The sequence below is a fragment of the Cinclus cinclus genome, chromosome 2, assembly GCF_963662255.1.
Source record: "Cinclus cinclus chromosome 2, bCinCin1.1, whole genome shotgun sequence".
NCBI lineage: Eukaryota > Metazoa > Chordata > Aves > Passeriformes > Cinclidae > Cinclus > Cinclus cinclus.
This window is the reverse complement of record NC_085047.1, coordinates 112,766,028-112,788,712: the sequence shown is the minus strand read 5'-3', so window position 1 is coordinate 112,788,712 and position 22,685 is coordinate 112,766,028. Positions and strand designations below refer to the sequence as shown.

At 43.8% G+C, this 22,685-nt stretch overlaps 1 protein-coding gene across 12 annotated transcripts; it reads right to left on the bottom strand.

Moving 5' to 3' along the window:
- Positions 1 to 367: 367 nt before the first annotated feature.
- Positions 368 to 14,238, bottom strand: U2AF1 (U2 small nuclear RNA auxiliary factor 1). 12 transcript variants are annotated; one of them, XM_062488155.1, is made up of 10 exons: positions 12,851 to 12,962; positions 11,730 to 11,817; positions 11,464 to 11,520; positions 9,518 to 9,548; positions 8,862 to 8,928; positions 4,673 to 4,722; positions 3,966 to 4,064; positions 2,704 to 2,837; positions 2,337 to 2,429; positions 368 to 620 (listed from the first exon to the last, which is right to left on the bottom strand). In XM_062488155.1, the coding sequence occupies exons 2-10, from the start codon at positions 11,774 to 11,776 to the stop codon at positions 485 to 487; spliced, it is 714 nt and encodes a 237-aa protein (XP_062344139.1). In that variant the 5' UTR covers positions 11,777 to 11,817; positions 12,851 to 12,962; the 3' UTR covers positions 368 to 484. The 12 variants fall into 12 exon arrangements, with proteins under 12 accessions (XP_062344139.1, XP_062344137.1, XP_062344136.1 ...); XM_062488153.1 differs by lacking the exons at positions 9,518 to 9,548; positions 11,464 to 11,520 and adding an exon at positions 14,190 to 14,232 and having other exon boundaries at positions 12,851 to 13,376; XM_062488152.1 differs by lacking the exons at positions 8,862 to 8,928; positions 9,518 to 9,548; positions 11,464 to 11,520 and adding exons at positions 8,008 to 8,074; positions 14,190 to 14,232 and having other exon boundaries at positions 12,851 to 13,376.
- Between the last annotated feature and the right edge of the window lie 8,447 nt (positions 14,239 to 22,685).

The window sequence follows — 22,685 nt, the reverse complement described above, 5'->3', positions numbered from 1 at the left end:
CATTTTTGTAACTAAGCGTTTCTACTCAGTAAATAAATGCATTTCGCACAGCCTTCCTCTTAAATGTGCCTAAACTAACCTAAATAAGCAGACAGCATAGCAGAAAAGGGAAACTTATGTGAGTAACTGTTTCTTAAGCAGTATATTATTTTTACTATGTATATAATATTTTATATTATATACACACACATTTTCATCAACAGTTCAAATTATACCCGAATAAAATAAAAAAAACCCAAACCAAAACTGGCGCTCCTCCAATACATTTACCACCTTTCCCTCAGGCAGACTTAATCCAGGTATTTGTCAAGATAGAGGAATGACAGTTAAAAAGACTCCCCCCACAAGAAACAAGTTACACAAAGAATACTGTATCACTACAAATTTTTTATTCAGAAGCCCATCTTTAAAAAAAATGTCATTATGAACTTGTTTGGTCAAACTACAACACTTTCTAGCAGACATACAGTAAAAATGGCATGGCTCAGAATCGACCGGATCGTTCGCGATCTCTTGACCGCCTCCTGTCACGCTCACGGCCTCCTCCTCCTCCTCCACCTCCACGACCGCGGTCTCTGGATCTAGACCGGCGTTCACGGGACCTCGACCTGGATCTATGCCTTCAAAAGAAAGTTTGGATATTTTACTGTTTCATCCCAGGCAGCAATTTACTCGCAGTACCACACAGTGGAATACGTAATTAAGAATGGGAGTGATGAGGGAGAAGAAAGGCAGCGTGTCATTAGAAGAATTGGTTAATTGGCACTTGGGCTGCAAAACCCAGTTTATTTACAAATTGCCCAAATTTCATACTGGGAAGTCAGCATAAACAGGTACAAGAACTGGCTGTTCCCTGCAGTCACCTCTTACAATGGATGTGCAAAACCTAAGGAAAGGCACAGTTACACTGCTGTTATTTAAAGCAGGAGAAGGGGTCACCTGCTTTGGCAGACAGGAATAGCTCTTAGCAACACACACCAAAAGCCTACAGCTGCTTCCAAGTCCACTCATATTCAATCAATTGCATTAATTAGCAATTACAACCCAGTTCTCTGTTGTTGGTCCCTCTACATGATTTCTACCCCCCACAGGATATCAGCATTGGCAAATGATCTTCCCTGCTTCTTAGGCTGATGAATTCAGGAAGGCAGCTAAAATCACTCAGAACATACTGCTATCACAGCTTCTACCAATAAGCATTACTGAATCTGAGAGTTCCAGATTTATAACAGTGACCAAAAGGTTAATATAAAAAGCACACCAGGTCTTTTTCATAAAGCATTCAAATATCTGAAAAATCTACTTAGCCACAAATACATGTGGCTAAACAATACAATCTATGTTTTACAAAATTAAAATCATCCTCACAGATCCTGAAACACTGCCAATTAGAGATGTTTACAAGAAAAACACATTCACAATCTCAGGCATCTTCCGTGATTAACAGAAATCTACAAAAATCACACTCTATATACAAGCAAGATCAAAAATTTTATACATCCATCCCAAAGAGCAAGGTCTTAAATGCAAACAGATTGAAGCCAGTTCCAAGTGAACCATCACAGTAACAGCTGTAAAAGCTTTTCTGCAAGGTACCTCACTAAATGAGTAAATTTATATATAATAAAATGTATTCATATTTTTTTACCATTAAGCAAAATTACTTCTCCTTTCTCCTACTGGGAATTCCTATCAAGAAGGGACACACTGTGAAGTTAAAAGTGAGCTCTGTACAGTGACTGGCTGGTATTAACAATAAGAAATGAATACAGGCTTCAACATTTCACTTTAACAGTTAAAAGCAAGTAAGGTTGGGTCCTTACTTGGGTTCTTATGGGTTGGAGTATAATTTAAAGACATGGTTGTCTGCACATAATGCTGAAAGCTGCCAATGTGATGCTGCCAAAATGCCCAGTGGCCAAGCAGCCTGCATCTAACAGAGGCCATGAGCAAACACATTTAGAAGAGAATAAAACAGAAGCAGCATAAAGCAACTTCTCCTAAATAATGTCCATCTGTAACACTCTACAGTTTGGAGATCTGAGCAGGTAGGGCCCATGTATTCCGTAACTCAGTGAATCTTCTCACTGAACCCTGCTTTCCACACCAACCTTCAGAATTCATAGCCCTGCAGAGCAGGAAGCACTGTACTTTTAGAGCCTCACTCCTTTGTTCTAAACTGGCCACTTGCCAGCCTGACTTGATGCTCTTTGGCATGAGCCAGAAGTGTCAGAAAAAACAAGAGGACGTGGCACGAGTTTAAAAATTTGCCTTCAGATTTTTCAGCAACTAATCCTTAAATTAGTTGTTTTAGTAGTGTTTAAAAACAAACTTACTTTTTACGCCGCCGCCCATACAACTCGCGCCTTAGCTCTCGAGAAATGGGCTTCAAATGCATAAAGTTGCAGAAACCTCCTCGTGTACACTCCCTGAAACAGAATTCAAGAGGCACAGTTAGAATTCTGAGCTCTACGCTATCTGCTAAGACCTCTAATACCCACAGTATTAAATGCAGTAAATTACAAGCATCGTTTACTGCCTCACTTCTAGGAGAAAATCCCCAAAAGATGGCAGAAGTCAAGAGGTTCACTGCAGGTCCTCAACACTACAGGTACCTGAAGCGCTTTTCTTCCTGCACTCAGCTACATAAATACCACACCCAAGCAGCCTCCAAGCCAAGGCAAGAGGAAGCCCCTGCTTTACCCCATCTCATATTGACGGCAGCAGGCCTCTCTGAAGTCAGTCACAGGGGAGAGCTCGGCATGGATGGGCTGCCCATTAAACCAGCGGTTGTTCAGGTCGATCACGGCCTTCTCGGCATCTTCTTCACGGCGGAACTAAAAGCAAAATCAACGTTTTCAGAGGAGCAACTGGAGATAAAAGATTCCTGTCACATCAGCTGTGTGATAGCTGAGGCTCAGGGATGGTAATGAAACTAGAAGCTACTTCTGATTTCTTGGACAGTCCATAAAATCAAAGGTAAATATGCCAGCTTTTCATTAGCTGAGACAAAGGGCTAATCAAAACATTGATTTTCCTCTTCATTACGCTCTGTATGGTCTCTCAAGTGGGAAAGTTAGTCAATAGAAGATACTGTGTTTTTTTAGTACACCTTTAAAGCAAGAGAATGTTTATATATACTTTCTGGAGCACCAACAGTCCTGATGTAATGCAGTTTTTCAAACATTTAAGAGATTTATATAAAAACTGGAGCTTGCATTCATTTAAATGAGAATTTACAAAAATCAGATCCTGTTTTACGATGAATGTATAACTTAAATTTGAAATGCCTTTTCACTGCTTATTTTTTAAAGACTTCTTTTTCTGATTATGACCTACAGTCGAGAATTTCAGGTGAGAAAATACTTTCCAGCTGAGGGTATGTACAGCCAAAATATTAAAAGAAACTCTCTCACACCTACCCCACATTGTGAACAAAAAGTAGAATTTCTGCAGTTGACTTTGTACTCCTTATCCAAGAGATACCAATGACATTTAAAAGTTAAACCTAAGCGCTCCAGTTTGCACCTTGAACCACCCAGCTACTGCCAAATCTAACTTGGCCACGGATATTGTGTTTAACTGGCAAGTTAAAAAATTAATGCACCTGTGGCACATAAACCTCTCTCATACTGATTTGCTTTAAGGGCAGCATGATGCTACGACTCTTCCCAAATTAATCCTGCCAAACTGAACAGTCCAGCAGGGCTGACTGTTTATGTAAAAGAAAAAAAAAAAAGTGGTTATCTTTCTGAAAATGACATAAATTTCAAGAAAGCTCCTCAAAATTCATTAAAATTTCTTTTGGATTCCTTTTAACATTTTTACTTTACTTTCAATTGTGGCGAGTTTATACACTGAAGAGCTTTCCTAGCAAAATAAAACTACAATCACATAGTAGCTTTTAAAATTCTCCATCAATAACTACCACCCCTCCTAACTACATGAGCATCTCTTCATTTTACCTTTACGTATACATTTCCAACTAGATGATCTCCAAGGTTATCACAAACGTTCATCTCCTCAACTTCGCCGTATTTCTCCTCCATTTCTGTGAAGACCTCCTAAGCACAAAGCAACCCAGCAGAAGTTTGCAGCACATTACTTGTAAGTACAGAAATATTGCAACTAGCTCTAAGTAAATATTAAAAAAAACCAAAACCTTCCTTGCAAAAAAAGCAAGGCCACCTGATTTTTTTATTTTTATTTTTTTTTTTTTACATTTTTGGGTTTAAAATTAGTAATTGCTTGGCTATCTGTAAGCACAACACTACCAAGATAAAATAAAAACTTATGGAAAACACATACAGCATTTACAGAATACACAGGATGCACTGAAAATACAACACAGAAACTCTGATGCTAGCTTCAGGTACTTTGTTTCTATACAAATAATGAGTACTTTAAATTTATAAAAAAAGGAGATTATACACTCAAAATGCTGCATCACTTAAGCTGCTGATGTTAAAGCCCATTTCAAGCAGTCAAATTAAGGCCAAACTTGCCAATGGTTACACCACGAAATATTTAATACCACGTTGTATGCTTTATATGAACACCTGAGGAAATAAGTGTTTTTTCTCTTGAATCCATCTAATTGTACTGTGCCCTACACCCATTTAACTTATTTGTGGTGACAAATCCAGTGACACTGCAAGGCACCTTTACATACCTCAAAGAATTCATCATAATGTTCCTGCATCTCAACATCGCTCACAGCACCTGCAAAAGTCAAAGAGTCAGATCGATTAGAGCCTGTCAGTGAGGAAGAGGAGATTTTGATCAAACTACAAAACAATCTAGAGAGGCCATCTGGAGCATAAGAGACACCATATAGCATGGAGCTAACTAACAGGAGTATTGCAAAGTAAGGATGTGTGAAGAGCTTTGAGTCCCCAAAGTATCTGTCAAAACATTACATTGATATGATCAAATCAAAGCAAGTTTTAACCAGAGCCAAAATTGTATGCCACAAATTTTAAGGGGAAAATAATTACTTTGAAATCACTTAAAATTTAAGGTACAGTCCCACTCTCTAACTGACAACAATTTTACCTAAACAGAAGGCAAGTGCTTTGTTTCAATTCCAAACCTTAAAATATTACTACAATTTAGTATTCCTCTTCCTAAAGGCAGAAATTTATGCCTACTTCTCCAACATGTCCACTAGAATTTGAGAGCTCACAATGTAAAACAGCCCAAAATTTGTCTTCAATTTGCTGAAAATAGTCATTGAAATGACACACTTTTCTCAGTGCCCTCAATACTTTGCAACAGAGAGCCATTTTCTAGTTTAAGTTTGAGTGTCACTTCATTTTTCTGTAGTCCTGCAGAACACCTTTCAGTGCAAGACAAGCCAGCCTTATATTCAAGTTAAGATTATTTTCATGCTACAAAGCTGGAGTTCAAAAATGAGTGCTGCTTGCCTGCTGCTACAAAACCCAAAATAAGTGTGGCTTATTTTCCAAAGCATTAGAAGGAAAAAAAGTAAGTTTCATTTATTTCTTCCAGTCTACAGCACTTTAAACAAGCTATATACATTAAAGCCATTAGATTAGCTCTTCAGCAGTTAAGTGGTTTATTAGGACCAAGCGGAGCAGTTTTACAACAAACCCTGCATTTTATGCTAGAAAAATAGGCTAGTGTTTAAAATTACAAACCAGACTGGTTTGGTTCACAGAATGTGAAAGAGAAGAAACTGAGCCAATAAAGCTGAGTTTATTCATTTTCTGGCTGCTATGAAAAAATTTTTGGCTAGTATTACCACTTGGACAAACTTTATGTTTTTCTTCAAAGACTCTAAAATTAACCAGCCACACTCTCTGGAACTGCAGTTTCTGTTCTTCCACCCAGCTCACCTCCACAAGAGGCTAAGGGGCATTTGATTTCTAGTTCAGGCTAACAATGTTTCTGCATTTGAGACATATTTGCTTTCAGAAACCTCTTCTTCCCCATGGTTATAGCAAATTAAGGAATATCAAACACTAAACCAGTAACTCTAGGCAGTTTAATACTTAGCTATATTCCCAAGGTTCTGCTAACACCACTGATAACAGCTTACTAACACCTAAGGATTTTTTTGTTTTGTTTTTAAAGGTAGCAGACAAGGGCTCTGTGAGCCTCAGTGGGAATAACTACTTTTTACCAGATGGACAAATGCTAAAAACTTTCTTTTTGTCAAATTAGATCATCACAGGCAACAGTTAGTTAATGACTACTTCGATGACCTTCTGAAGTGGGAAGCATACATATGCACAGGCTTTACAAACATCCATATTCCAGGGCTACTGGTTATCTGAACCATGAGAAGCCCAATTACTAATTAAAATACTCAGGAAAACTATTGCTGTTTCAAACTAGGGTTAATCCTCTACGACGGCAATAGAAAGGAAGATAGTTAAGCAACAACAACAAGGCATTAAATAGCTACCCAAGTTATAAATTTAAAATACATGCAATACTTAAGTAGGGACAAATATCAAAAACCAAGGAGCCAGGAGTTTCAGCAAACCTACTGCTTGCAGAGCTCCAGCTCTACCCCAGGAGGTACAGTCAGGCTCTGGCACACAGCTACTTGCTTGTCACGACAAACTAGAGCTGGATACCAGCATTTACAACACTGGAGGATCTGTGCAGGACTCTTGCAGCTGTAAATCTAAACAGCTCCACAGACCAAACTGCTGTAACTCCGTGCAAATTAGTTACCAGCTCATTAAGAGTTCAGGGAGAGTGGAAACACCCAACTGGAAATGTTTTGGTCTACTGAAAGTGTTAACTACTAAGCATCTGTAAGGAGAGAGCCTACAAACCAATGGAACTGGTCAGGCAACTAGACAAAATGATACAGCTCATTTACATGTCCAGCTTGATTGTGTGACAAAAACACAAATTACATAATCGAGCCATTATTCCTTTTAGAAGCAAGAGACAGTGTTGACTTTTAAGTTAGTGGCTGATTCACAACGCATTTCTAATCAAATGCTGGTAACTAATCTGAACTAGTCTATAAACCAACAGTAAAAAAAATTTAAAAAAATAAAATAAAAAAAAAGGATAGCCAAACAAAGCTTTATTACCACACAGTAAATACTCACTCCAACAAGAAATATTAGTTAGAAAAGAACACCGACCCTTTTTTTGTTCTACAACTTTTTTTTTTTTAATCTTATTCTAATGTTGATGATTCAATTACAATAAGTCAGTTAAATCGCCGATCAACAATCCTGGGCATTAACTGCTGCCAGTCTCACAGGAGGTGTATTTGCTCATGCCCATTTGTATCTCAGGAGGAGTCATTAAATTACTTCATGACCATACCCAAATGCCTTCCCCTCCTCAAAAGTACTTTAAAAAATACTTGTCTTAGGTGAATATGCCAAATGGCATTGGAATTCGAATTTTCAAAGTATGGAAAGAATTTTAAGCATGCACCTATCCAAAAAGGACAGCTGCCAGAAGGGGTTAGTCAGTCATAGTGTGTTCTTCCAAAGTGCACTCCCTAAATGGAAGCTGCATTAACCTAGGACGAATTTATGCATGCAGTCTGAAAAGTTTCAGTTTGAGTTCTCTTAACATTTACAGAGCAGGACATTTGTTCTGGATGAAGACAATGTGTCACTGTCCTGCTCTTTTCGACAGTGGAACCTAATGGATAGCACAAAACACACAGAAAACCATTACTAGGATGCAGGCAACTGGCAGGGAGAGAGGTGACAGGAAGAAAGCAGTGCAACCAACACTGCTTCACAGGGAAAATACAATTTCAACCCTTTTTGATTTAACAGCTGTTATTCAGATTCCCCTCATAATTTTGAGAGTAGGGAGGAAGGTAATGGGACAAAAAAAAATTTGGTTTTTCTTTTTTTTTTTTTGGTGTTTGTTTTGAACACATGTAACGAAACGTGGTCAGTTTGATCTGTTAAACTAAAATGGCAGACCAGCTTAAGTCGACACTGAGCTCTGACAATCAAGCCCAGGGAACCAGTGAAGGAACTTGTATGAACTTACAGCGCAAACCGTCAGCAGACTGGGAAGAGTTTTGAGGGTTACGGTAAATGTTCAAGAGGGCAATGGTCTGAAATACAAAACGCAACAACTTTATATTATGGAAAATAATTTTAACAAGAAACTGGTTTCCTTTAGGGTCGCTTTAGCCGAGTCTGTGCTGAAAGAGAGGTGGTTATTCTCTCCCAAGCAGGAGAACTTGCACTTAGCTGGTGACCTTTCTATGTCAACCTAACACTGTAAAGTAATAGAGATCTCATGATACTCCATTATTGTATTCTTAATTTCACTCCATTCACCAATATTTCTATAGAGGGGTTTTGCATTATCTCATACAGCTCTGAAAACAAGCAGTATCCAAATACAGCAGTCACATTACAAGCACAGTAATTTGAATTTGGTATTGCTGAATGGCTTCTTAGCAGCAAAATCCCAGGAAAGGAAGCAATACAATAATTAGAGCATAACATGAAATCTCCATTTTCCTAAAAAAGATGAAAGAAAACCCAGTTTTGGGACTTACCGTACATCACATATATACCTATTTTATTTTTTTTTGGGTGTTAAATCAAGAATTTGAGAAATGTCTGCGGTTTAACCCTTTCAAAAGATTGCAGTGTTACTAGTAACAACACAAAAGGGAATCTGCATCAAGTCTGATTTGTGCAGTCCTTTCTGCACTCAGAATTGCACACATTCCACAAATTCTTGATCTGTGCGCAAGAAGAGTTCCGTCACTTGTCCTGTTTGCAACAGCTTTATGTCAGCAGCTCAGAAGCCAACATTATTTTCTCATAATTAGGAGTGGGCTCTTTAACACCATTCTTTAAAAAAATTTCTCCAACTGTGGGACTTACAGTGTGAGCCGTCAGCCGTCTGTGCACTGTTTTGGGGGTTACGATAGATGTTTTGAATCAAGATGGTCTGCGGGGAAAAAAAATAAAAAGGGGAATTCTACTGGCTGCTGTGCATATAATAGACAATTGCAAAGAGACAACTTGTTTGCAAACAGCTAAAAGTCATATTTTATCCTTAAGACTTCCTTTTGTATTTGCAGAGTATCTTCCAAAATTGCATCCAGACCATCATATTATGAAAACAGTTTTAATTAACCACCAAGAAACAGCTGCGTTTGTCTCATCAGCTATCCACAAAATGGGAGGTGTGAGGCCCAGTAACCTAAAATGTCACATGAGGTATTCTGGAGATGCCTAAACTTTCGAGACCAGATTCACTACTGCAAGTCAAGCGGTGAGGGGGGAAAAACGTGTTATGTGCACAGCATGTAATACATAATGCCACAGTGTCCAAAATGCTACACCAGACCATAAGGCCTTTAGGCAACTGCTACATCTCGTTTTGTGCATCAGGATTTTCTTGGTGGAATTTCTGTTTAAATAATATAATAGCATCATAGGTTCACATGTTTCCGATCCTTCAAATAAGGACAATATCCTTTTAGCCCTTCTGCTTTTTACTTGAAGAATTAGCCCAGGCAGACTTGAAACCTTACATTTGTACCGTTCTTCTTAAAATCAAGTTGTCTGAAAAAACAAACCATGTTTAAGTTAGTAAACTAATATTACAAAAAAATTCCAAATGTCCATATCACTGTAAGCAGGTCAAAAATTGAGATTTGATTACTTATAATACAAGCTCAGTGTTAGTCAGTATGAATGGCAATCCCCAAGTAACGTTAGCTTAGACATTATTATTAGTCACAATAAGAATTCAGAACTTAAGTCACAGGACCAGCAATGTCACACCTACAGATGCTACCCGCTTAACATGTAAAAAAAAGACAACTGTAATACCACATTTAAAATCACACACTTGTTTTATGATGGGTCCAGCCATACCAACCAAAGCTTTGTGCTTCCGTGGCCCAGGTTTAAACTACCTATGCTTTAGCCTACAACTGGAGAGTGCCAGAAACAGGCATCTCGTTAGGGTGTTTCTGCTGATTGGGGGTAATTTGATCACCCTGATTGTGTGACCTTTCCTAACACAGCTCTTCTGTAAAGCAGCTGCACCAGCAAGAGCTGCACAAGGTTAAAACATTGTGCTGGTAATTTCCCATGAGCAAGACCTCTGTTCTATTTTCTATCACAGCTGATTGTCAACCTACACACGAACAAAGATTTATGCAGACCCCACATGCTGCCAGGGACCTGGGAGATGTCACAGCACAGCTGCCAGGTACAAGGCTGTGCAGTCACAGACATCCCTGGATGAATGGGACGTGCCCTGCTGACCCACTTCAGCTGGCATTGCTAAGCAGAGTCTAAAGCAAAGCTAAAGGCTGCTCTGACAGAAAGCTGTACTGCACACAAACTTTTACTGGCAAAAAAAAAAAACAGATGTAAGGGTCATGGGGTTTTTTGTCAGATTTTTGAGGGTTTTTTTTAACTTAAAAGACAATTACTGTGGAAACTGTCTTCTTTAGAAATATTTTTTTCGTAGCCAATGACATAATTTGGGTCTCTAAATAATCAACTGCACTTCAACTTGTGCTCCATGTAGGTCAGCAACACGGGATAGTTCTGAAAATGGACAATATTCTTTTGAAAAATAGTATCTGCATTTAAAAAATTTAAAATCCCAGAAGCAAAGAGATGTTTTATTAAGTACCAGAAGTCCCTGTACACCAGTAACCTTGACATTCTTCCCTAAAAGTCCCCCTGCCCACTCACAGTTTAATATGATGATCATAGCTATGAACCTGTCACATGGATAGTACTCCCCTCTCTAATTTCTCCCCAAACCAACATCAGCCCACATTTCTCATCAACTCTTCTCCTAAGCAGATTAGATGAACTTGCAGAATATTCTGTTGTCATGTAAACTCTGTAGTTGAAACCACTGCAGTTGAAACTGCTGTAGTTAAAAGTGCACTAACTTTCAAAAGCACAATCCCTTATGTACAGAATTCCCAAAGAACTTAATCTGTGTACCTTGACAATCAGCATTGATAGAAAGAGGGAAAACATACATTTCTCCAGGAATGTAATTTGTGAATACTGTACAGTTCATAATAGTAACAACAATGAAAACCCTGCCACTCCCTGCACCCTTTCAAATTTATTTTTATTCCTGGCAGACATGCAGTCACACATCATGTCACTTAACAATATTCACTGAGCCAAAGATTAAATAATCTGTCATGCCAACTGACAATTCACCCTCAGCAACCAGGCAAGTTGTTCTGAATAAACCATTTCTTCCACATTCAAATTCAAAGGAAGTATGCAAGTCACTCTTGAAACTTAAGAACCTGGTCAGAAAGCAAATGTAGTAACAGATGAGCCACTTCCATTCATTAATTAGTTTTCTTCTATTACATACATAAAAGATTGAAGTTCCCACCTTTGGGACAGGTGGAATGTGCTGCCCTTGTCTGTGATTTAAAAACTCTGGGATGGTTTAAGTGCCTGAACACCACTGAGAAGGCACACTCACCTGAAAGTTAGCACTGGCTGGTCTCTACTACAGGCAAGCTTACAACAGCATCGCTTCCTGCAGCCATTAAGGGTGACAGGAGATAATTAGAAATGCTGGGAAAAGTAAATGGAATACCCCCAAAAAAGCAAAGACCCAGAAAAACTGGGGCTAAAACTGAACTAATTAATCTGGGGCTTGGCAATTATTCACTTGTATCTGAGAATCTAAGTTTTAAAGAAGCAAGAATGTACTTCCACAAGAAAGAGAAAAAAGGGGAAACAAACCTGGCTAAATGTTGGTTTGTTGTGCAACCGAGAACATCTGTCTCCATGGCGACAGGCTCCAATTTTGAAATAAAATGAGCAGTTGACTCTGCAAGAAAAAAATTAATAAGGTAGTTACACGCTGGGACAGAAAACATTAATTTGCAAAAAAGCATATCCCTAAATATCTTTATCTTGATGTGGAGAACTAACACAGAAAAAAACACCACATCAAAACTGTACTGGAAAGCATTCCAACAAACCTGTCCATATTCATTCCTTTTACCCCTAATTTACAGTCAGTATCTGACCAATTTCCCCCAAAGTGGTTTCATGATGCACCACACAGAAGTGATCTCTGTTTTATCTTCTGCTTCTCCATTCTTGTCTTTACATCAGTTTCAGTGGGTGATGGGTGGAAAGTAACGAGAAAAAAAACTGTCTGAAAATTTACACTGCGAGCTCTGTGGCTGAGTTGATGCAGCCCCGGGTCCAGGTAAGAAAATCTGCTTTACAACTCACACAGTTGCACCTCTCCTGTTTTATGTTTAAGTTATACTCTAAGGGTAACTCAGGCTGCTACCAACACAGTATCCGAAATGATTCAGGGAAGAGAAAACCACGTTACAGAAAGAATACACATGAGCAAAATAAATTCACTTAGTTAAGCCATTTCCATGAATATAATTAATGGTTTTAAGAGTAAGCTGCTTTTTGTTTTAAACCACAAGCTTTTCTTGAATCATCCATCTCATGGCACCTTGATAGTGATCCAGGTTTAGGAATGGTACTGAAACTCCCACAAAAAGGTGTAATTCACATAGAATGATGAAAGAAAACCACAAGGAGCTTAGTTACCTTGACTGGGAAATTCAGAATTCTGAAGGGCAAGGAAACTATTATGGGCTATATATGGGTAAGTGAACTACTAGAATTCCGCTGGAAGAAAAATTATTATTTCCATAATTAACACCAGTTCTTTTCCACAATGCTGTGTAACCAACATCAACTCATGAAGGGAAGAATTATTAAAGTACTAAAGCACATCTGATCTCTAGCAAAGCATTCTACTGTAAAATTGCAACATGCTCACTCTTCATTATGTTTTTGAAAACAAACACTTAGCATTATAAAATACTTACTGTCTTTTCTGAACTCTAACCTGAAACAAAAAGAAATACCTAACTACAGAATTTCCAATAGTGCCTCCAACTTCAGCACCTTCTGGAAGGTTCCGTTTGCTTTTTTTAACAGAAAACAAGAACTGCACAGGAATTTCATGCCTGATTAACACTCTGAAACTGTAACGCATTAAACTCCTATGTATCTCCTTTGTGTGAAAGGATGCTACAGTAACAGAGCTCAAAACAGAGGCTGCCGACACTGCTTTCCTGGAATGGCAGCACTACAGAGCAGAGCAGAAGCCCCACGGCCAGGGGCTGACAAGAGTAATTTAGTCCAGCAGCACATCGATGCCCCCTTTTCATTTTTACGAGTGGAAAAACACGCCGGTTTGGTCAGGCCGATGGTGACCAAATTTTCGTTAGGAGGGTTTTGTGTGTGTGCTTCCAACAACCAGAGAAACTAGAGGCGTTCCCGGACGCGTGGAAGGCTGCAGGCAGAAGCCTGTAGGATCAGGATGCAGCAGTCGGGGAAATCCTCCGCACCCTGGGGAGGGGGGAGAAATAACCAGTCGCTGTCCTTGCAGCAGAGCGGGAGCTCTCAGGCTGCTGCGAGGCTCAGGGACACGAACAAAAGGGGAACAGGAGGAGGAGGAGGAGGCGCTTTCTGGCAAGAGGCGGCGGGAAGCTCCGGCACCCAGCGGCCCCGACAGGAAGGCGCAGCCGCGGGGGGAAGGGGGGAGGGCGGACGGGGGAGGGCGGCAGCGAGCCACGAGGCGCGGGCACACCCTCATGGCGGCCGGGGGAGGGGAGGGAAGGGGTGGGAGAGGAGGAAGAGAAGGGAGGAGGAAGAAGGGGGGAAGGGAGTGCCCGAGAACAGCCCCGGCCCGGGGGGGGGGGGGGGAAGGGGAAGCGCGTGGGCGGGGCAGCCGGGCGCGCGCGCGGGAACGCGCGAGACCCACGCGCCGCCGGGCGCGCGCGCTCCCGGGAAGGAGGGGGAGGGGAAGGGCCTGAAGGAGGCGATGGCAAGGGTGGGGGGGGAGGGGGACGGGGAGCGCGGCCGCCTGTCGCTTCTCTCTTCCCGCCGCGTTCCAGCGGGATGGGAAAGGCGGGGGACGTGGTCCCGGGCGGCGCCCCCGAGGCGGGAGTGGAAGAAATGGGCGAAAGGGGCCGGGGGTCCCCCCGCAGGGAAGGAGAGGCAGGGAGAAGGGAGGCAGGGCTGACCGCCGCGATCGGAGCAGGCCGCGTCCCCGCGCAACCCGCTACGGGCCTCCGGCCTCCCCTCAAGCTTCCACCCTCCCTCCCGGGGGTACCGGAGCCGCGGGAGCGGCGCGGGAAGCGGGGGAATGGGGCCACTCACTTGTCCTTCTCGGTGCCGAAGATGGAGGCCAGGTACTCCGCCATCTCCCACCGCCCGCCCGCCCGCCCGCCGGACCGCCCCGGCGCCGCCGCCGCGTCACAGCGACCGCGCCGGAAACGCTGAGGGAAAGGTGAGGGGGGGGGGTGCGGAGGGAAGGAGGCGGGGCGTGAGCTCCACACGGGGTCGCCACGGCGCGCGCGCAGGGGCGGCGGGGCGGGGCCGGGAGCGCAACCTGAAGAGCGCGGGTTCGAGTCCCGCCCCCGGTTGGAGCTGAGGGGACGGAGCTGGAGACTTCGAGCGCTGGAACAAAGCGGGACTCTCAAAGACGGCAGGGCGTGTGTGCTGAAGGGACAAAAAAAAAAAAAAAAAAAAAAAAAAAAAAAATAAAACCCCTTGCTTTTGAGTTAAAAGCAGAGTGAAGAATAAACCAAATTCTTTCAGATCGTTGTTTTGGGAGGTTTCATTGGAGTTACAGGCCGAAAGCTGTGCATGTCTGAGCCCAGTGAACTGAAATTTTTGCAGTAGAGTAGCAATGCATGTGGAAGATTCCAGTACTGTACAACACTGGAAACCACATCGGGAAATAAACTTACTCGTTCTGCTGATTCGGAAAACGAGACTGAGAGCTCAGTGTGAGATGAGTAGAATTCATCTCAGATATTTTGCAATTCCCTGGAGCAGTAACAAATACATACAGAGCTCACAGCTCCAGTTGGACTGTTCACAGAATTATGGAATGATTTGGGGTGGAACGGACCTTAAAGATCAGATCGTCTCATTCCCAGCCCCTGCCATGGGCAGGGACACCTTCCACTGGACCAGGTTCCACTCCAAGCCCCATCCAACCTGACACCTCCTGCAATTCTTGATTTGGTTTGAGCTGTGCTCTTCAGGGATGTAAAGCTCACCTCCTCCCTGCTGCTGCTTGCTCCTTACAACAAACTTGCACTATTTTCCCTTCAATGTTTTTGTTAAAGCCTTCAGCTGAAATAGTTCAAAATAGATTTTTCCTGGGGAATCAAAACACGTTTTCAGTATTTGAAACAGGCTGCGTTGTGTGGTGGTGTGAGTCAGGAGAAGGGATCTCTGCCTGGCATGGTAACAGCAGCCAGTGTTTCCCTATGTTTCTGAGGTTTTTTTATACCTATCTATAAATCTCAGGTTAGTGATTTACTGCAGGTTGCTCCCTGCCCCAAATTGCTCAGATCTATTGGGTTAAATACTGCCACAACCCCTCCTCTGTTTTGCTCTGCCTCCTTAGGCCACACTGTCATCACTGGGTATCAGCCCAGGACAAAATGGTGACACCCAGATCTGGTTTGGAGATAAAAGGGCTGAGAGGATTAAAAATGGGGAGGGAAGTAGCTGGTTTTAAGAGAGGTAGAGCTAGGAGGAAAGGCAGAAAAAAAAAATAATTGCAAAGCAAAAGAAAGCAGTGCTTGGATATAGAAAAAAAAAATATTAAAACAAACACAGAAACACATACAGGGGTTCAGTACATGAAGTACTTTAAGCATACACTTTAATAGCTTTTTGTTGTTGCCAGTGCCCAGAACTTTGTGCTAAAGAGGTACCTGGAGTTCCAGGCCAGTGCACAGGACTTGGTTTCTCAGGCTAAAAGGATTTTGCTAACAGTGCATATGCAGGGATAATTACTGACCCACAGCCAGCAAGCACTTTGAACAATTTTGCCAGCTCTCTGCTTGACACCTCTTGGAACAAGGCATAACTGTGAGGAAAGAGAACCAATTTAAGATGTAATGTCAAAAAATTAATCTGAGAAGGCAGCCCATGTACATTAGAACAGAGCTGTAGCTGGTAACCTCATCTAATCTACTTGCATGCCCATACTTCACTAATCACCATGGTTATATAAGCAGATCTTTGATAAGATCCTTAATTATAGCAACCCCAGGAAAGGCTGCACAGCACAGCAGACAGAATGGTGAGGTCTTTGGAGCAGGATCTTCCATGTGGATCTGGGGCAGGTCTGGCTGTAGCTTTGTTTTCTCTGTTGGGGCAACATGCACTGGTGTGAAGGACTCTGCCACCAGGCACGTGGGGACAGAGCCTCAGAGACCCCCAGGTCACCCTCAGCTGAGCCCTGACCCTGCCAGGGCTGTGAGGGCACTGCTCTGATGCTGTGCCTCTGGAGCAGTCTGGCACCAGGGACAGTCCCTGGGGTTGGATGAGTGGCAGGGAAGAGGAGAGGAGATGCTGAGTCAGAGCCTTGGAAAGGCAGCAGTGCAGACACTGCAGAGCATGGCTGAGGGATTTGTGTCTTGGGAAGCTTTTCCTTGGAAAGGCCTTGAGATCCAACCCCTGATTAGGAACACTACTGATTTATTTATTATCTGTTGCTGTTAGAGAGAGATCTACAATTGTAAACCAAGAAAAATAATAAAGTTGCAGGGCTTCCTAGTTCAACACAATATTTGATGAAATTAGAACTCTCACCCAGCAAGCTGCTGTGCAGTCTGAGGTCAAGGCCATCATTATGGCATTTGCTGTTTGTAAAAAGCACTCTCTCCATGCCCAGAGGAACTTACAAGCTAGACAAAAATGCCATCCTTCCCCCTTTATAGAGAGCAGGTGATTTTCCTTACATCAAGGTGGACAGGAGATGAGCAGAATCAGGGTGAGAATTTAGGGATAGCCTTGTTGGTTCAGATGGAGGGCTCACCAGTCTGCACATGCAGTCTCCTCGGTCACACATGAGGCAGCAGGACCTCTTAGCTGGCAGTGAGGGTGGACTGCCCTAGCAGGGGACACAAAGAGGAATATTCTGCACTCAGTGGTGAGCACTGGTGTTTGTGGCCTCCTCTCCTTCATGCCTCAGTGCACAAGTAACATCTGGTGTCCACAGCTGCAGCCTCACTTCTGGCTCCTCCAGAACCACTTCCTGATTTTTATTTTTTTTTTTTTTTGACACCCCATCGTTAACACTTTCCTTATCTGGGTGGAAATCACTGATTCTCTCTGTTAATTCTCTCTTATAATTCTCTGTTCTGCCTCCCCATAGCCCTCCAGCCCCCCTTGCTAGACAGGAATTCCAAGTTTTGTTCAGGATATGTGCTAGCCTGGCCCAGAAGAGAAGATATCAGTGGAGACTGTAGTGATACCAGCCTGGCAGGAGATCTCTAAAATCAGGTAGGTGTTGTTTCAAGGTGAGCCCCATCCCTTGGCTCTCTCTGTGCTGATCCCTGTGCTTTTCCCAGATGTGGGCAATTGAAAAATGTCATTGTGCTGTGGCCATGGGGGGATGGCATCCGTATTCACCACAAAATGAAGAAAAACCTCTCTTTCTTTTGCTTTCATTTTCTGCCCCTGTGAGTGTAATCCTGGCCCTCCTGTCTCAGATCTCCTCTCCCAGCCTTCTGAAGTGCTGCCCCAGGGCTGTCCCTCATCCACCTCTACTCTCCAAGGGCCAAAAAGATTCACTGGAAAATAATAAAAGTCCATCTCATAAGCAAACCCAGCTGCTCCTTTGAGGGAAATTCCTCTCTGAGCTGTCCTGGGCAGTTTGGATGAAACATTTTTTGTGAGCAGATGATGTCTTTTGACCTTTCTGAGTACTCTTTGAAAAATTCTCCATGTACTGCTTGCTTGCTGCCCTCAGGTATTTTGAGGACCAAGAGGACACCAAGGCAGTAAAAGAAGAGGTTTTGGTGGAAATCTCTTTTTACATCTCTCCTCCAATGACTTGCCAGTGAGCCCATGCAAGCTCTTTGCATAGAGAGGCAGCTTGCAGATCTGCTGTGCCCATCCCATAATTTTGTTTGTTTTCAGCCTGTCTTCATTTGGTTGTGGTTTCCTGGTGCAGCAGAACCTTGGCTCACATGAGCTCAGCCCAGGTGCAAGGGGCAGGTTTGCCTCCACCCCTCCCAGATCTTATTTTGTTCCATCTCCCACACTTGCCTGCCTGCATTGTGAGTGCCTTGAACTGGCTCAAATGGCCAAGTTAATAAGCTGAATCATTTTATCTTGCAATCAGGACGGGGAAATGAAGCTGCACTGCGCAGATGGGAGCACATGGCAGGAGGAGGAAGGGAAATCAGGAAGGATGGGGTAGAAGGAGAAAGAGAGAAATCTTCTCCCTTTCTGCAGCAGCCAAGTTGTTCATTTCAAGCCTGTCATGGAACTGTACCCTCACAGTGGAGCTTTTTTATCAGCAAATATTACATCTAAAAATAGCAGGTGTTTCTGCCAGAGAACCAGAGCAGAGGTATTAGAGAGAGTTGTAGGAGGGGGGGAACCTCCTGCACATTCCCTTTGCTGTCTGCAGTTGAACTCGGCTCATAGCTCCACATTCACAAAAAAAGAGGATCGTGCCAGACTTATTCTGAAATATATTTACAGACAATTCTTTGTTTAGGGGAAGAGCCCTGTCATAAGAGCCTGCAAAAGGGCAAGGAACAATACACCCACACCGGGCTTATTGCTGCTTCCTGGGGTCAGACAAGCCTCCCCCAAATCCACTGGGAGATGTCCTGGACCAGGCAAGGGTAGGAAGTGCAGGTGAAGGGGCTGTGGCTCAGGTACTCAGGTGCTCCATGGGGGCTCTAAAGCTTTTCTGCATCACTCTGCCCTGTGGTTTAGTAAAGAAGCAGCCTGAGGTGAGTGATGGACCCCTTCTGACAGCAGAGATGCTGCTTTCCATGACCCCCACAGGAAATAATCGCTGCGGAGGCAGGGTTTGCTCGACTGGAAGCCAGTTCCAGGTGGATGCAGGAGCTTTCCATTGGCTTTGCTGGGGCTCCCTCCGGTGGCATTCGGCTGGAAAGGCTCAGAGCCTGCAGCATCCTCGGCACGAACTGAGCTGCACATTATCCAGGGCACCAGGACCCAGTTTCCCACCAGGACCCTGCCGCTGGCATGCGGTGCTCAGGATGGGCATCGAGGGGACAGCAGTGCCCAGGGCAGGGTTGTGAGTGACCCCAGTGCTCCAGGAGCAGGAGATTTGCTTCAACGGGATGGTTTCTGCAGTGTGGACTCTCCCCAGTGCAGCTGCTGCTGCCCTATCCCCACCAGGAACACTCTGAGCAGCAGGGACCCCCGGAATGTACATCCTACAAGGAATTTTATGCCTCTATCTCTCTTTCTGGCATGTGAAGCGAGGTGCCAAGGGTTATGCTGCTTGCATTCACCTCAGTACAGAGATACTGGGTGATGCCAGCAGGGCCTTCTGTGTCATCTTGGAGCTGTGGGGATCCTGGGGGAGCAGAAGATCCTTGTGTCAGGAAAATTAATCCACAAACACCAGAGGTTTATGTCCAAAAAGAAGACAGAGGAGTCTTTTACTTTATTTGAATAGAGAAAGAGGCCATGGGGCATTCCCCTGAGGTCTCTCAAATTTTTGGAGGATGCAGCCTCCCTTTTTATCCTATTTTCCCGGCTGCATTTCCATCTCTCTTTCCCCATGGGCTGAGGTACTCGAGAATTAGACTTCCTGGAATGCTTGATAGCTAAGATTGCCCTCTAATGTATAACCCACCCTTTTAATTTTTAATTTTTATGGAATTCATGGTTTTTTCCCCATTGTTTCTTTCATCTTTCAATATCCAGTTTAATTTATCAGCAAACCTACAGTTTGTTTGTAAAGGCAAATATCTTTTTTTTTTCCATTCATCAACCAGTGGAATCCTTTTCATTGTTTCTTTTATCTCTCAGTGCTACTTGTATTTACCAGCAGATCCACAGCTCATTGTTAAAGACAAATCCATCATTCCTCTCACTTGTGAGGGGACCCAGGTATGGGATTCATTTAGGGGAAGGAGGGAGGTATAACTTGGGAAAAGCTGCTGTCATGGCAGCACTTAGGATAGAGTTAGCAGACCTGCCTGAGTTGTGAGGTGACATCACCTGGTACAGAGAGAAGCAGGATGGCTACAGAGAGGCCCTGAGAGGGGATGGAATCCCCTCAGGAGCTGACAGGGTGAAAACAGGAGCCCCTTGCTTTGTGTGGAGTGCCAGGCTAAGAGTGACTGTGGTGTGTGAGCTCTGCTCTCCTGGCTCCCAGCAGCGTCCTGTGACAACCAGCAGCCCCTCTGGCAGCCAGTGAACTTTGTGGAGACTGCTTGGAGCCCCTCCTGCTGCCCCAGGGAGCCAGAGCTGGGCAAGGAGAATGCAGTTTTGCCGTGGGGTTCTGTTAACTCCCAGGGCTTCCCTCTGCCCTGCACAGCTGCACTGTCCAGGTATCCCTGCTGTGGTGTGCTCATCCTGCCTTGGCACAAATCATTCCCAATGTGAGCAGGAGGTGGGGGTCAGTACTGATGATTGAGATTGAGATGGGGACTATTGACTCGTGATTAGAATCTGAATTTACTGTGAGCTACATTTGCTTCTATAACTTTCTAGGAAGGCCAGTAATTTTTTACTACATTGATTGGGTTAAACATCACACGAACGAACAAACTTATAAATTTTGCAACATTTCTACTTGATTCAATCTTCTTCCCTGTCACCAGTCTTGATCTAATCTTCTTGCTCTGTTTGTTCTTGCCAGCAGTTATCAAACTGTTCCTGCTAATTAAATCCACAGTATTCTCTGTCTTAGCTTCCATAGGCCAGTCCTGCTCAGACTGTCTGATGTGAACACAGGGATGCATAACAGGCATGGCAGACAAACCTGCACAGGGGCTGTGTTTGTGGCCTTAGTTACCACAGGTGAAGAGGCAGAGGAGGAGTTACACCTGCAAAAGCAATGGCAGTGGAAACCTGCCAGCAAACAGGTTCAGAAGAGCAGCCTGAGGTGAAGCCTGAACCGAGGCTCTCATTTCTCCACTGCCAGCATTGCCTTTCAGGGCCAGGTAAAGCTGCTGATGACCTGAGCTGAAGCCAGGCTCTGCTCTCTGCACCTCATAAAAAGGTGCCTTGGAAAATTTTATCCAAAGTCAAGCTGCTTATTTTCAAAGCAAGGAGCTCTAATCCTGTGAAAATATTATTTTCCAATTTTGACTTGCAGGATGGCTGATGCAGATCTAATCGATCTGTTTAGTCAGCCCTCTGAAAGCACAGGCATCAAAGCTGCTGGCTCTGACGCAGTTCCTGAGCTGAGGTGCCTCGTGTGAATTCTTCCCATTGTTGTTTTAGCTCTTAATTTCAGGGCAGTCACTGCAACAACAGACTTCTGCTGCCACCTGACTAAGGAAGCAATGAGGCTAAGGAAAAAAATAAAAAAGGTCAGTGTTGTTGCTAAGCTATATGCTCTTAAAGCATCTCCCTGGAGCTTAGCAAGAAGTAAGTGTTCACAACACCCAGCAGAACTGTGTTTTTGCAGAGCAGGACCCAAAATCAATAGTGGTTACAGCACTGGTTTTAGCACTGTGAAGCAGCTCTAGCTGAAGTAACACCAGCCTGGGAAGTAACACTTAGGGTGTAAATCTGTTTCAGCAAACCCACACAGCCCTGGATGGCTGAAAATGAAATGTCCTTGGGGTGTTGCACAACCTGGGCCCGGGGAAGGATCTACTGTACTCTGGATTAGCAAAAGACAAAAGGAGTTTCCCAGGAGTTAGATTTCAGAGTGGAACAATACTGAATGCTGGAGTAATACTAGACAGCAGTTTTCCCACAAGATTAAAATCCGTTTAAAACAACCACAAGCAAGAGCACTAGTTCCTGTTAGCTTGGTTGGTACGAAAGAGCTGGAAGGGGACAGTGTCACAAAGAAGGAACCTGAACTATGCTAGGGCAAGGCAACTGAAGCCAGAGCTGCATGAAGATACTCAGCCATTTAGCCCAAATTAGTCTCCCTGTGCATTCAATGATGCTGCTGAAAGGTTTTTTTACCACTGCACCTGGAACAGCCCCTGGCACTTGCTGGGCTCAGGTGAGCACTGCTGATTGCAGTTCTCTGTCCCCTTTTGCCTCTTGTTGTACTGAGTGGCCAAAAGCCTCCCCACAGACCCTGTGGACGAGCCAGGGCAGCTGCTGGCTCTGGGCTGGCAGCTGCCAAGGGACCTGGGCTTCCGTCACCTCAGCTGCCCACACCTCGCTCCCCCCCAGCTCCCAGGCTGCAGACACCCTCCAGCCTGATCCCAGGGAGATTCCAAAGGGATCTCCCAGCAGAGGTCAGGAGGCTTCAGAACCGTGGTGCTGCAATCTCAGTGGGCTGGTCTCACAGGTCACAGTGATTTTTCCAGGTCTCCTCCAAAAAGGGCCTGAATTTTATTTCTTTACTGTCCTTAACAAAACAAGAGATGAAAGTGCTGAAGATGCAGTTAGACTGGGGGGAGCCTGCAGCAATGAGCTCCCAGGATCCACCTGACTCCTTGCCTCTCCGTAGGTTTGGGATCTCTCCATGGGCCTGACACACCTTCAGGGAAGAGGTTGTTGACCAGAGGCTGAAGGTGGCTGGCTGTACCCTCACCTGGCACAGAACATTAGCCATTATTAAAAAAAATAGGTCAGTTGTTGGCCCAAGAAGTGTGTGCATTAACTGCAGTTTTTGAAAGCCCAGTGTAAAAGATGTTCTTTTGAAGGAAGTAGTGTCTG